At 43.6% G+C, this 15,394-nt stretch overlaps 1 protein-coding gene and 1 long non-coding RNA gene across 2 annotated transcripts; one reads left to right on the forward strand and one right to left on the reverse strand.

Annotated features, from left to right (window-relative positions):
- The first annotated feature begins 739 nt into the window (after window positions 1-739).
- LOC309706729 lies at window positions 740-9,322 on the forward strand. The gene is made up of 3 exons (XR_014276777.1): window positions 740-949; window positions 4,449-4,490; window positions 9,113-9,322. It is a non-coding gene; the product is annotated as an uncharacterized lncRNA (long non-coding RNA).
- A 99-nt stretch (window positions 9,323-9,421) lies between these two features.
- LOC309706718 (MKRN2 opposite strand protein-like) lies at window positions 9,422-15,266 on the reverse strand. Its single transcript, XM_082533499.1, has 4 exons — window positions 12,677-15,266; window positions 12,400-12,449; window positions 10,737-10,905; window positions 9,422-10,506 (listed from the first exon to the last, which is right to left on the reverse strand). Exons 1-4 carry the CDS (start codon window positions 12,877-12,879, stop codon window positions 10,275-10,277), a joined length of 654 nt encoding a protein of 217 aa, XP_082389625.1. The 5' UTR covers window positions 12,880-15,266; the 3' UTR covers window positions 9,422-10,274.
- Window positions 15,267-15,394: the final 128 nt, after the last annotated feature.

Consider the following 15,394-nt stretch of genomic DNA (forward strand, 5'->3'; position numbering starts at 1 on the left):
GACACGTTTCCAGCGGTTAGTATCACGGTTGCTAGGCAACCTGGGAAGCGCGACGGAGACTAGACCGTCCCATACAGACAAACTTGCCGTTTATTTTGCAAATCGAGCTCAACACTGCCCCTAGCGTCCTGGAGCACTTCCGTTGTGTTTTGGAATTTGCAAGTGTTTTGGAATTTGCATGTGTTTTTTAGTTTGCAAGTGTTTTGGAATTTGCATGTGTTTTGGAATTTGCATGTGTTTTTTAGTTTGCAAGTGTTTTGGAATTTGTACGTGTTTTGGAATTTGTACGTGTTTTGGAATTTGTACATGTTTTGTCTCTAGGGGCCACCGTACTTTACTGATTACTTATTTTCAAAAGTAATTAATTACTTAGTTACTTTTTAAAAACACGATTTACAACCTGAATAGGTGATAAAGCGATAGATCTTTCAGCCCAATTCTACTTTTCTGCATAATCCATCATACAAAATGTAATCAAATGGAAAAGTCTTTTTTTTAAAACTTGTTTTATTAGTTTTAATCTTTTAACTTTATGCATCAAGCAAAGATTTAATTATCTGCAACATTCTCTGACTGGAAGAAATTAGTTTAACATTTAAACCTATTTTCTGCACATTCCAGCTCATAAAATAAAATATTTTTTGTGTTTACACTCAGTCTTTCAAATAGATGCAAGTAAAACACAGCAGAAAATAAATAAAGTCAAAGACTCAGCGGTCCTGTTGCTCTATTTTCACCTGTAAAGCAGGCGGAGGTTTACCCTGGTGCAGGTGTGCCGCGGTCAGTGGAAGAATCCGCGAGTTTCTCTGTGAGTTTCCCATCACTTCGTAGCTACTCGGTGCTTGTTTGGAAGTTTAGGGGTTTTTTCGCTGTAAAAAGAAGTTTTCTTCCCACGCACGATGGACACTAATGTTTTTGTCACTTTTTATGGAATCAAACTCAAAGTAAGGTCAGTACTTCCACGCTTTAAACGCTGCACGCTCATACTCTCTCTGCACTCGATATGTGATCCATTGTTGATCTGCACACAGCTGTTGTCACGAACGTCGCACTCGCTTACGTCACTGTCATGAGACATTCTCGCAAAAAATCACGGTTTTAGTAACGCAGTAACGCAGCGTTCCTACGGGAAAGTAACGGTAATCTAATTACCGTTTTTGCAATAGTAATCCCTTACTTTACTTGTTACTAGAAAAAAAGTAATCAGATTACAGTAACGCGTTACAAGTAACGCGTTACTGCCCATCTCTGCTCTCGACACCCGTACTGCCTCCCTGGGTTTGCATGTGATAATGTTGTTTATTAAAATAAGTTAGCATTAACACTTTGAGCCAGAGGTGGGACCAAGTCATTGTTTTGTCTCAAGTCTTTATCCTCAAGTCACAAGTCAAGTCTCAAGTAATGTCAGGCAAGTCAGAGTCGAGTCTCAAGTCACTGGTGTAAAAGTCAGAGTAAAGTCACAAGTCTGAAACTTTGAATTTCAAGTCCTTTCGAGTCTTTAAAAAAGAAAAAGAAAAAAAGAAGCATGTTGCAGTTATGCTAAATGTAAATATTAGACCATGTAATTTTTAAATCTGTGTTTTTCTCAACACATGACGAAATAGTGAACTTAGAAAATATACACAAATTGTGAAATTGCACCTCTATAAAATGCAGCTCAATTAAACTTAGCTCCAAGAATAATTTTCACCGACAGTTCTGAGATAAGCTGCATGTTATTCTTGGATGCGCTTGTAGGACCGGCTTTAAAATCGCATCAGAAAAATATCATACACGTTAAAAAAAACTGTATCACCAACGGAGCCTGGACAACATTTGCTAGTTAGATGAAGTCATGAAGCACCACCTACGTTCTTTATGCAACTTCAACTGTCGGAGAAAGTTGAAGTTGTTCCATCTCTGTCTGTGATTATCTTCTTGCATGTTTTGCATATTGCATTTTTTTTTTCTTTTTAAAAAAAATCTGGTTAATTTGATTGGCTGTGCTACAGCTCACGCACACATACAGTGGGGCAAAAAAGTATTTAGCCACCGATTGTGCAAGTTCCCCCACCTAAAATGATGACAGAGGTCAGTAATTTGCACCAGAGGTACACTTCAACTGTGAGAGACAGAATGTGAAAAAAATAAATCCATGAATCCACATGGTAGGATTTGTAAAGAATTTATTGGTAAATCAGGGTGGAAAATAAGTATTTGGTCAATAACAAAAATACAACTCAATACTTTGTAACATAACCTTTGTTGGCAATAACAGAGGTCAAACGTTTACTATAGGTCTTTACCAGGTTTGCACACACAGTAGCTGGTATTTTGGCCCATTCCTCCATGCAGATCTTCTCGAGAGCAGTGATGTTTTGGGGCTGTCGCCGAGCAACACGGACTTTCAACTCCCGCCACAGATTTTCTATGGGGTTGAGGTCTGGAGACTGGCTAGGCCACTCCAGGACTTTCAAATGCTTCTTACGGAGCCACTCCTTTGTTGCCCGGGCGGTGTGTTTTGGATCATTGTCATGTTGGAAGACCCAGCCTCGTTTCATCTTCAAAGTTCTCACTGATGGAAGGAGGTTTTGGCTCAAAATCTCACGATACATGGCCCCATTCATTCTGTCCTTAACACGGATCAGTCGTCCTGTCCCCTTGGCAGAAAAACAGCCCCATAGCATGATGTTTCCACCCCCATGCTTCACAGTAGGTATGGTGTTCTTGGGATGCAACTCAGTATTCTTCTTCCTCCAAACACGACGAGTTGAGTTTATACCAAAAAGTTCTACTTTGGTTTCATCTGACCACATGACATTCTCCCAATCCTCTGCTGTATCATCCATGTGCTCTCTGGCAAACTTCAGACGGGCCTGGACATGCACTGGCTTCAGCAGCGGAACACGTCTGGCACTGCGGGATTTGATTCCCTGCCGTTGTAGTGTGTTACTGATGGTGACCTTTGTTACTTTGGTCCCAGCTCTCTGCAGGTCATTCACCAGGTCCCCCCGTGTGGTTCTGGGATCTTTGCTCACCGTTCTCATGATCATTTTGACCCCACGGGATGAGATCTTGCGTGGAGCCCCAGATCGAGGGAGATCATCAGTGGTCTTGTATGTCTTCCATTTTCTGATGATTGCTCCCACAGTTGATTTTTTCACACCAAGCTGCTTGCCTATTGTAGATTCACTCTTCCCAGTCTGGTGCAGGTCTACAATACTTTTCCTGGTGTCCTTCGAAAGCTCTTTGGTCTTGGCCATGGCGGAGTTTGGAGTCTGACTGTTTGAGGCTGTGGACAGGTGTCTTTCATACAGATGATGAGTTCAAACAGGTGCCATTCATACAGGTAACGAGTGGGGGACAGAAAAGCTTCTTACAGAAGACGTTACAGGTCTGTGAGAGCCAGAGATTTTCCTTGTTTGAGGTGACCAAATACTTATTTTCCACCCTGATTTACGAATAAATTCTTTACAAATCCTACCATGTGGATTCATGGATTTTTTTTTTTCACATTCTGTCTCTCACAGTTGAAGTGTACCTCTGGTGCAAATTACTGACCTCTGTCATCATTTTAAGTGGGGGAACTTGCACAATCGGTGGCTGACTAAATACTTTTTTACCCCACTGTACGTACGGGTGTGGTTTGAATAAATAATGCCCACTTTCTATATAATATGCGTGTTAAATTTTATATTTGGGGTGAAATATCAAGTCTTTTCAAGTAAACCGGTTCAAGTCCAATTCAAGTCCCAGGTCACTGCTGTAAAAGTCCAAGTCAAGTCAGTCTTAGAACATTTTTTCAAGTCAAGTTTAAAGTCATAAAATTAATGACTCGACTCTGACTCGAGTCCAAGTCACATGACTCGAGTCCACACCTCTGCTTTGAGCCTAGCTACAAGTTAACACTAAATATAAATAGTAACACATATCGTATAATGTCACCCCCGCCCACATCTGTGCCAGAGCACATTTTGAGCAGGCTACTAAAACCAGAGTTATAAAAAATATATGCAATGAGTTTTTTAGAGAGAGATAGAGAGGGATATGGACAGCGAGTCATGAGATGTGAGAGATTTGTGATGTTTGGAGTATGTAGTTAGTGTGTTGTGTAGTCATTTGTTTTGTTTTGTGTGTCAGTGAGGGCACTTATGAACGTCACAAAGGCAGACTGCAGTGTAAACTCTGTCTCCAGGACGAGTGATCCACTTCCTGTTGTCAGACCTGCAGGTTTATCCCTGTGGGGGTTCTCCTCTGTCTTGTGGTGGACAAACTACTTTTTCTTATTGTGTCACCTGATTGTTCTTTAATTTTAGTTTTAGTAGTATTCTTAAAAGGTTGTACCAAAATCACCAGATGCATCGGCTGCATTTTTAGGTCTGTAGTTGTGTAAAACTTTATTGTTTATCAAATTTGTGCATAAGTTTTTAAAATAAAATGAACGTTTTTATGTTCTTGTGTGATTTCAGATCAGTTGTAGGTTGTGCTGAAAAAACAATGAAACAAACAAGGTGAGAAAAAATGAATAATAAATGTAAAATCAAACGTAGTTAAAAGTGAGCCGTTATATCCTGAAGCCCAGCGGGTTAATTGTTGTGTAAATTTAAGCAAACAATTTCATTACTTGTAATAAAAAGAGTGAAACTGAAGTTAGACTTGTGTTTGTAACTGAACCATGTTTTGTAGCTTTCTGGATTTTATACTTATTGGGCTGCATATTTATTTATTATACAGGCTATACCAGGGGTCGGCAACCTTTTTGATGATGAGTGCCATCTAAATTTCCTCAGAAGTCAATGTGCCATATGATTGCATTAGCAATAGATTTAATAACGCTCTATATCAACAGTTACACACTATATAGGACAACTTTATAGAATTATATTTGAATATTTGTTCGCAGATGTTGGCAGCTATCAGTGAATAGTTATCAGCTATTATGAAACAAAAAAAGACTTTTTATCCATAACAGCAAATGAACTGTACAACAGAAAATGCAAATGCTATTTATGGTCTCCTCACAACAATGATAAGAAAAATAAACTGGGCCAATATGGCATGTTTGTTAACACAGAGATACACATGTTAATGTGATCTCTGGTCTCCAGCATTCAGACGGCTACCTGAGGACAGTCATGTGAGAGAAAATCTGCTCACACAGACATGTAGAGCCAAGGGGCGATCGTGGCTCAAGAGTTGGGAGTTCGCCTTGGAAGGTTGCCGGTTCGAGCCCCGGCTTGGACAGTCTCAGTCGTTGTGTCCTTGGGCAAAACACCCGTTGCCTACTGGTGGTGGTCAGAGGTGGCGCCAGTATCCGGCAGCCTCGCCTCCGTCAGTGCGCCCCAGGGCGGCTGTACCTTGCCATCACCAGTGTGTGTGAATGGGTGGATGACTGGTTGTGTAAAGCGCTTTGGGGTCCTTAGGGACTAGTAAAAAGCGCTATACTGTCAATAAGGCCTCTGCAATGTTCTGAAGACAGTTAAAGTTGTCAGGCAGTGATGTCCAGCAGGTGAAAATGCAGCTCCATGAACACACACAGCTGTGGATTCCAGCTGCATTCGTAGTTCTGCAAACTTTGACCCCACAGAGTCGAGCTTTTCAGTTCAATCAGCTGCATTTCGATGTCCTCTGTTTCCAAACAGCAGTGTTGGGGAGTAACGGAATACATGTACCGCCGTTACGTATTTAAAATACAAAATATGAGTAACTGTATTCCGTTACAGTTACCGTTTAAAAAGGTGGTATTCAGAATACAGTTACTTTGTTGAAATAAATGGATTACACTGCGGTACTTTCCTGTTTCATTTTGTCGCGGGTCAGGACTGTTTGGTTTTGTTTGACAGCTACGTTCTGTTGTTCCAGGCGGCAGCGTTACGGTTGCCATGGTTACAGGGCGACGCTCTCTCTCTCTGCGACTGTGTGTTTCCTGGGTGAGAGAGCGCCTTTTCGTTGTTGTTGTTGTTGTTGTGCTAAGCTAACAGGCAGAATGCTACAAGCATAGCTCTAAAGAATGTAGCATCATGGGTAGTGTAGTCCGTGCTGCAGGGAGAATGGACTGCCATACACGTTATGGGTCTGTGAGCGCGAGGAGGGAGAAAAAGGCGAGTGGAAAGGTACGAGTTGTCATCGAGGAAAAACGGGAGCTGGAAGCATGTAAATATAATAATAACCACTTCAGCCAAGAAGAGTGCCTGACGAGCCCAGTTGTAAGTAAGCTATTAAGACTCGACTGTACACTGTGTTCGTGTTTTCCTCCGAAACAATAAGTTCCGTTGGAGCAGCCTTTCAACGCCTCTCTCTGTCTCTCGCAAGAAAAGTTGACCCACACAACAAAGTAAAGCTATTTTTCGGCTACGAGCCGACAGGGACCCCGCCGTATTAGTCAGAGGTCCCTTTACTACAGTTCGGAGTCGCGGACCTTCAGTAATAGTAATAAATCACACAGCAATAGTACATTCACGTTGTTGTAAAAAGCATGATAATATATTAAGTAATCCAAAGTATTCAGAATACGTTACTGTCATTGAGTAACGTAACGGAATACGTTACAGAATACATTTTGGGGCATGTAATCTGTATTCTGTAATGGAATACATTTTAAAAGTAACCTTCCCAACACTGACAAACAGTTAATGCGAGACAAATCCAGCTGCTCATTAAAGCTTTCTGGATTGATCGAGTTTACGGATGTATCCGTGTATCTCCGTGGTGCTGATGCTGCGCTGAGCAGACAGCTCCTGAAGTGTCAGAATGTGGAAATTTCAACATCGCTTGAAAAAACTGCCAGCTAGCAACGTCCCTCTCACTGGTAGGCTAAGTTATTTTTAGCTAATTACAAGTTGAATCTGGTAGTTGGGGTTGTTAGCTAAGATACTGTCATTAAGAAGCGGCACAACTAATGTGTCTATGCAACAAGGGCGTAGATTTGGCATTTTAAATGAGAATAAGAAAGAAAAGTATTTCTTTGTGCCCCCCTCTCCCTGTTAATGCCCTACCTGCCCCCCTGGCAACACTTTGCTAGACCCGCCCCTGCACAGTTACCAGCTGTCAGCTACATAAAAAAGGATCCTGGTGTTATTTGTCTCTCAGAAACAGTTCATAACTTCAACTCATCCATGTCACCTAAAAGGTAAACCTGTTTCTCCATCACCTGTTCAGCTCTGATGATTCAGTAAGGACATCTCCTGGTTTCATCTTCATGTTTCCCTCTCACCACATATCCAAACCGACATCATGACCAGCAGCTTTACAGCTGTGGCTCCAGCAAACATCAGCTGATACTAGAAATTAATATTAAATAAATTCTAACAACAGCTGATCAAACGTGCTGCTGTTGTTTAACGCGACATCTGCTGGTTTCCTCTTTCTGGCACAAAGTGAGAGATAAACAAGAGAGAAAAGCTGATCAGCTGATCATTGATCAGTTTCATGATTGAAGGAGCAACAGGAGAGGGAGGGGGAGGATGAGAGAAGAAGCAGCTGTGCAGCGTAAAGACGCAGAAAAACTGCAGCTTTGTGTCTTTTTCCATTCTAGCTGAAGTCCGGGACAAACTGTGTTTCTTTTCACCTCAATACCAAACGCATAATAATTTCTCTGAATACAAAACGATTCTGTTTTTTACAGGACGGTCATGCCGACCACAGAGCTAGCCTTCCTGATCAGTTTCTCCAGCCTGGATGAGTCCCTCTTTGCTGTGCTGCTCCCCCAGCACACCACAGCATAGAAAAGTACTCCAGCAACCACCGACTGGTAAAACATCCTCAGGAGCTTCCTGCAGATGTTAAAAGACCTCAGCCTCCTGAGGAAGTACAGTCGGCTTTGGGCTTTTTTTATACAGGTGCTCTGTGTTGCATGACCAGTCCAGTTTATTGTCCACCCACAGCCCGAGGTACTTGTACTCGTTGACCACCTCCACCTCCTCCCCCTCTATCTGAACCGGCAGTGGACCTTCTCTGGACCTCCGGAAGTCCACAACCAGTTCCTTAGTCTTTGAGGTGTTGAGTTGCAGGTGGTTTGTGTGACTCCATGCGACAAAGTTCCTCACCAGACTTCTGTACTCCTCTTCCTGATCATCCCAGATACACCCCATGATGGCCGTGTCATCTGCAAACTTCTGAATATGGCATAATTCAGAGTTGTAGCAGAAGTCAGAGGTGTACAGGGTGAAGAGAAGAGGGGACAGCACAGTTCCCTGTGGTGCTGCTGACCACTGTGTCAGACGTGATGTCCTTCAGCCTGACGTACTGTGGTCTGTCGGTGAGGTAGTCGGAGATCCAAGCCACCAGGCAGGGGTCCACCTCCATCCTGTTCAGTTTTTCCTGAAGCATACAGGGCCGGATGGTATTAAAGGCACTGGAAAAGTCAAGAAACAGGATCCTGACCGTGCCTTTTCCCCCATCCAGGTGTGAGTGGGCTCTGTGTAGGAGGTACAGGATGGCATCCTCCACTCCGACACCCGCCTTGTATGCAAACTGTAGTGGGTCCTGGGCATGTTGTACCTGTGGTCGGAGGAGGTTGAGGAAGAGCCGCTCTAGAGTCTTCATAAGATGTGACGTCAGTGCCACCGGTCGGAAGTCATTCAGCTCATTGGGCCGGTTCATTTTGGGGACCGGGACGATGCAGGATGTCTTCCATAGGGCGGGCACTCTCCCCAGTCGCAGACTGAGGTTGAAGACTCGTTGTAGCGGCTCCCCAAGTTCAGCAGCACACGCCTTTATGTATGTGTTGTGTTACTTTACAGATTATTTATCTTCAAACATAATTAGTTACTTTATTACTTAGTTACTTTTTAAAAACATGATACACAACCTGAATAAGTAGAATGTAGAAGAATGGGAGGCAGAGCCTTCAGTTTTCAGGCCCCTCTTCTGTGGAACCAGCTTCCAGTTTGGATTCAGGAGACAGACACTATCTCTACTTTCAAGATCAGGCTTCAAACTTTCCTTTTTGCTAAAGCATATAGTTAGGGCTGGACCAGGTGACCCTGAATCCTCCCTTAGTTATGCTGCAATAGACGTAGGCTGCCGGGGGATTCCCATGATGCACTGGGTGTTTCTTGTTCACTCACTATGTATTAACAGACCTCTCTGCATTGAATCATATCTGTTATTAATCTCTGTCTCTCTTCCACAGCATGTCTTTATCCTGTCTTCCTTCTCTCACCCCAACCAATCACAGCAGATGGCCCCGCCCCTCTCTGAGCCTGGTTCTGCTGGAGGTTTCTTCCTGTTAAAAGGGAGTTTTTCCTTCCCACTGTCGCCAAAGTGCTGCTCATAGGGGGTCATATGATTGTTGGGTTTTTCTCTGTATGTACTGTACCATATGAAGCACCTTGAGGCGACTTTTGTTGTGATTTGGCGCTATAAATAAAATAGAATTGACCTTTCAGCCCAATTCTATTTTCCTGCATAATCCATCACAATGTAATCAAATGAAAAAGTCTCTTTTTAAAATTTATTTTATTTGTTTTAATCTTTGCATCAAGCAAATATTAAATTATATGCAACAGTGTTTAAAAGTGTTTAACTTGTTTAACATTTAAACCTATCACCTGCAGCATATAAAATAAAATCGTGTTTTGTGTATATACTCTTTCCAACAGATGAAAGTAAAACACATCAGAAAAGAAATAAAATCACAGATTCAGCAGCACTGAGTCGTGTTGCTCTTAAATTTATTGTCACCAGTTTAGCAGGAGTGGGGCGGGTGGAGGTTTGCCCACAGCGGTCATGTCAGTGGGAGGATCTGGGGGTTTCTCTGTGAATGTCACGTTCCCGTGGCAGCGTGCTCGCTGCTCGCTCAGATCTGAAGTTTAATGTTTCGCTGTAAGAAGTTTTCTTCCCACGCAGAGTGTACAGTGGACGCTAATGTTTTTATCACTTTTTATGGACTAAAACTCAAAGTAATGTGAGTACTTCCATGCTTTAAATGCTGCATGGTCGTACTTTCACGGTCATGGCGATGACCATCCCGCCACATTCTGCCCCCTGAGGGTGAAAACCTGCAGCTCCACGCCAGAGAGCTGCAGGAAGTGTGATTTAAGAAACTTTATTTCAGAATAAAATAAAAGATGTAATTTCCTCTGAGACCCTCGGTGTGGCTCAGGGACAACAAAAGGTCAAAATTCACACAACTAACGAGCTAAAGAAGATCAGGTGGAGGACGAGCAGCCCCAGGTTCAAATCCTCACACACACAGACATGAACCAAAGCTCTGTGTCTGTGTGTGTGCGTAGGTCAGTTCATTGCACATCAGGTCTGACACTGAAGCGTCACATGTGACCAATGACAGCTGCTCAGCTGCTGGGCTCCGCCCCCTGAGCGTGCTGCTGTCGGTCCACCTTGTAGAACTGGTGTTTCTGGATGTGCCGGTACAGCGTGGTGTATTTGGACACCCTCCTCATCCTCGGCAGGATGAAGGTGTGGGTGAAGTCGTCTCTGCTCAGAGCGCCGCGGCCCTCGGCTGCCAGAACGCCGTTCACAAAGTGCAAGCAGAAGCTGAAGCAGTTGTGGTTGTTTTCATCAAACCTGCGACACACAGAGAGAAAAGCTGTCGACAGATTTCTACACCTGCAGGTGATGGTGGTGATGGTGGTGAAGGCGCCGTGGCGGCGAAACACGCCTGTGTCTGGCGACCACCGCGGGTCACCTCGAACCTGTCTGACAGCGAGGGAGGCTCATAACGACAGAACGCGTTCAAGCTTCCTGCCTTCAAACAGCTCTCAGGTAAACTGTCAGGAAGGTCAGGTGTGAGTTACCTGTGCCAGGCAGGGTCCCACGTAGGCCCGTCAGAGAAGCGCTCCAGGTACTGGTCCCACTGAGCGAGCAGGTGGAACATGTCGGGTCGGACCAGAGGGACGCTGATGCTGCGCTCCCAGCCGCTCTGATCCCTGCGGACGCCGCCACGAGTGTAGTTATACACAACACCTGCACACAGGTAGGAGGAGCTGATCACTCTGATCACTGGCCACGGGTCATCGATCACATTGATTATTGATCATTGTTTGGCTGCAGAGCTGAAATCTGTCAGGCGCTGCGGGAGGATCACATCACATCTGTCTGAGATGAATGATTCATAACGTTAAATTTAGAGAACATAAAAATAAATTATTTATAAAATCTAAATTATTAAAATTAGGAGATTTAGTGAAACCACGGACACTATTAATTACGTTTAAGGCTAAAAAATAATATTTTGCCTTTTAAGTTACAAAGAGTATTTTTAACGTGTTCGGGGGGAGAAGACAGAAGGAAATTTTATTTTAAGCGTCAGCTACACAAAGATTAATGAGTCCAACGGTTAGAGGTATACGACTGTGGAAGTGTCTTCATCATCATTTAAAGAGTTGTATAAATTTACATTGTTTTAAAAAGTGTTACATGTATAAAATTAAAATTAAAAAACTAAGCTGTAGTGCCTCTTCACCTCACTGTACAATACCTTGTGCAATACTTTTTGTAAATAGTCAACAGTGCAATAGACTCAATACTTGAAATGTGCAATTCACTTGTATTTTTATTTTTTATTCCTATTTATTCTATTTATCCCCTTTGTATATTTTATTTATATTTGTCTCTGTATTTATATATGTGTGTGTATATATATATATATATATATATATATATATATATATATATATATATATATATATATAACAATTCTGTAACTGTAACTTCGGTCGTTGCTGTGCTTTTTGGAAGTCGAATTTCCCAGAGGAACCCACCCGAGGGATTAATAAAGTTCTATCTTATCTTATCTTATCTTAAAACGATAACTCAATATGAAATTGGAGTTCACTGAAAAAGGATCCATTATTTTATTTACTCATCTTTTCTCCTTGTTACTATGTGGAGTGGTATATTCTGATTGTAAATGTGTTGTTAGGACCGGAGATAAATGTTAATGTTAGTTTGTTCCTTGACTTTTGGTGCCCGCTTGCAATATAAGTTGGATTGTAGAGAGGGGGCGGGGTTTAATAAGAATATTTTCTTCTTCCTGCTGCTTTTCACACGTGGTTGCTTTACTGATAGAAAGTGTGGTTGGTTTGTCTGAAAGAACTAACTGTGGAAGCTGTTGACCAAGTGTGAAATAAATAAATGAAATGTTTAAACGTGTCTGAAAGTTTGATTTTGGTGTCAGTCGGTAAAGTCGCCGACTGACACCGATGCTCTGCACTCGCCTTCGTCCTTCCTGTCGCCGTGACCGAACTGAGACGTGGTTGAACGTCTTTGATTAGATGAAATCAGGGATATGGCAGGTCGGGGGCGTGGTCAGCGATCATGTAGCGTCCTATTGCGAGAGGATGGTGACTGTCTGCGAACGTTTGATCTGAAGCTGAAACGACACCTGACCAAGCCTCCACCTGTCTGCTCGCACCTGAGCCCACGATCACCAGGTGACCTTTGACCTCAGAGACCTACCTTTGGTGTTGGAGATGCCGGTGTGAAGATCAGCCGCCCCATCAAAGTCTCTGAGGATCAAACAGCAGGATACACTGGTTAGACTGGGTACACTGATTGGACTGGTGGGATTGATTTAGTAATTCTACTGGGTACACTGGTTATACTCGTATCACCTGGTCCAGTATGATGACTGGTTCAAACTTCTTCATGTTCCTGTGGGTACACTGACTGTGTACCTGGCAGTGTGCTCACCTGTGTGTAAACACCTGAGTACCTTCACCTGTGTGTGTGTTACCTGTCCAGGTTGTCGTGTGCAGGTGTGACCAGCAGGCAGCAGGACGTCTTGTGCCCATTGGTGAAGGGGGAGGGGAGGCTGACTGGCGCCTCCTGCAGTCTGCTCCCCCTCAGCTCCTCCCCGCAGCTCGGGCACTGCTCCGGCACAGAGAAGCAGAAGATCTCCTTCTGACAGTGAGTCAGACGGATCACGCTGCGCTCCATCACCTCCTCCTCTCTCGTCTCCTCTCGTCCTGCTCCTCCGTTTCTCCTCTTTGACTTCTGCCTTCCTCTTCTTCTCTCCTTCTCCTTTTCAACCGTCTGCGCGGTTACAGCCTATCAGATAACATCACTGTCTGGCCCCAGCCTATCGGGTTGTGGGTGCAGTCACAAAGATGGTCACGTGACCAGGCTCACCTGTCACTTTTTCCCCTCGAACAAGGCGACCTTTGGACTGCGTGGGCAGTGTTGTCACGGAAACGGGACCTGAGCTGCAGTGCATTCTGGGATTTCAATGTCCTGTAATCACAGGCCTGCTTTCATTTAAAGAGCACATTTAAAAACACAAAATGCTGCACAAAAACAAAACAAAGAGCACATCAACTCACACCGCTCCAAACGGAAAAAGAGACTTAAAAACAGGAAGCGAAGATGCCTGTCTCATATTTAAAGGCAACGTATTCCAAAGTTTGGGAGACACAGTTGAAAAAGTTCTCCTCCAAGTTCCAGCCTAGTTTTCGGGACAACCAAAAGCAGCTGGTCAGCTGATCTAAGGGCCGGCGAGGGAATACAAGGCTGAAGAACATCAGAGAGGTATGGAGGAGCAGGACCGTTCATAAGCCAATGTTAGGACTTCTGTGATAAACAGGAAGCCGACGATGAGAAGATGCTGCGTGTGATAGTGAAGAGACGGGCAGCAGCATTTTGAATAAGCTGAAGACGTTACAGCAGGAAGTGCCATACAAAATAAAAGACAGAGAAACTTGAGAACAACTGTCATTATTTCCAGAGAACAAGGAGAACAGCCGGCTTTGACTGCAGTCGTCACTGAGCTGTGATTGGCCGAGCACACAGGACACGCCTCAGTTTCTCCGTCTCACCTGTCAGGAACACCTGATACACGAGCTTCGAAGTCAGATGACAGATTTGCATCTCACTGGAAGTCGACCAATCACATTTCACTTAGATGGAAACCAGAGGTTCCCGTCACTCTGACACAGTCAGAAGATCTGACATCATCCGGTTTTATCATCACGTTGAACGTGACTGAAGCAGCTCTGCTTCAGGGCAGCTTCCTGTCCTGAGACTCTGATCGTCTCTTCCATGTTTTGGTTCTGCACCAGATGAGCCGATCGCATTTCATTTCCCCGATCTCCTGCACGACGACACGGCTGACCAGCCCTCCCCTCCGTCAGCACCAGCTGCTGCCTGTGGGCCTCAATCTGCCAATTGCAGTGACTTTTACTTTCCACAATAAAACAGACCTTTCAGCTTTTATTTTGAAGAGCTGGATGTAAATGTGCTCGTCAGCACTCGGCTCAGCTTCTGTAGTTTTAATGTGGCTGTAAATAAAACAGGCACTATGGAAAGATTCAGGCGTGTTTCACAGCATGTCTGTGGGATCGCACATACCGACCTCATCATCAAACACACTGCTGCTTGCGCTCTATCTAACCTATTAGTGTTAGGTGGGGTTGGGGGGGCACCGAGGCTCTCATTAGTTCCCAGAACTTAAAAAAATTGTGCAAACTCGTTGCCTCAAAAAAAGTAATGCTTACTGAAGATAACGACATCGTGCTCAAAGTTTCTGACTGTGCAGGACGAACTTTTACCCTCTGACAAACATTTCAGCTTCTACTACATTCAAAAACTATTTGTGGTAACTTTTTAAAATTTGCTGACACACTAATTAAATGCAACTAAATCACATTATGTTTGATCTCGTTGAACTTTAGAGATTTCTGGTACAACATTTAATATAAACACTGTATGATTTAAACATAATAATTAACAACAAACTTTTATTTTCAAATCCACAATCAGGTGATCATCCAACATCCTGTTCTACTGAACAGCAAATGAGTACAATGTCATCACTGTAGCTTTTGTTATTTAATTATATTTTAAATATTGTCATGGTCCTGAGTCTGAGGACTCGGTGTTTTGTGTTTCTTTACATTATTCTTTGTTCTCGGTTATTCTGTTTTGTATTTTGTTTAGGTTTGCTATGTGTTAGTGTTTTGTTTCATGCCTGCCTGTGTTCCCTCTGTCTGTCCATGGTGTTATTGTGTATGCTCATGAGTCTGCCGGTCAAGTTCAGTGTCCTGTCTGGGTCTCTGTGTCTGTTAGTTTCCTGTTTTATTCTGAAAGTTCATGTCTCATGTCAGTGTGTTCAGTTTTACCTCTCCCCTGTCTCGTTAGCCTAATTGCTCCCAGCTGTGTCTCCCTCCTGTGGCCCATTCCCTGATTACTCCCCGTGTATTTAAGCCCTGTGTTTTCCTGTGCTCTCTGTCGCGTCGTCTGTTTAATTCCTTCTCAGGCTGCATTATTCTGTTACCCGGTATTCATTCTGCGTCTCTCTGCCATCTCTCTTTGTGCATTTTGCTCCTCCTCCCATGAGTGTCTGGTTTAAATGGCCTGTATTTATATAGCGCTTTACTAGTCCCTAAGGACCCCAAAGCGCTTTACATATCCAGTCATCCACCCATTCACACACACATTCACACACTGGTGATGGCAG

Source organism: Aulonocara stuartgranti (assembly GCF_965226115.1).
Source record: "Aulonocara stuartgranti genome assembly, chromosome: 5".
In the NCBI taxonomy this organism is placed as follows: Eukaryota; Metazoa; Chordata; class Actinopteri; order Cichliformes; family Cichlidae; genus Aulonocara; species Aulonocara stuartgranti.

Coding starts and splice junctions, on each gene's coding strand:
- LOC309706718 (XM_082533499.1), bottom strand. CDS start 12,879: ATGGAGCGCAGCGTGATCCGTCTGACTCACTGTCAGAAGGAGATCTTC. Junction 10,906..12,399: donor CGGCATCTCCAACACCAAAG/GTAGGTCTCTGA, acceptor ACCTGTGTGCAG/GTGTTGTGTATAACTACACT. Junction 10,507..10,736: donor TGGGACCCTGCCTGGCACAG/GTAACTCACACC, acceptor TGTGTGTCGCAG/GTTTGATGAAAACAACCACA.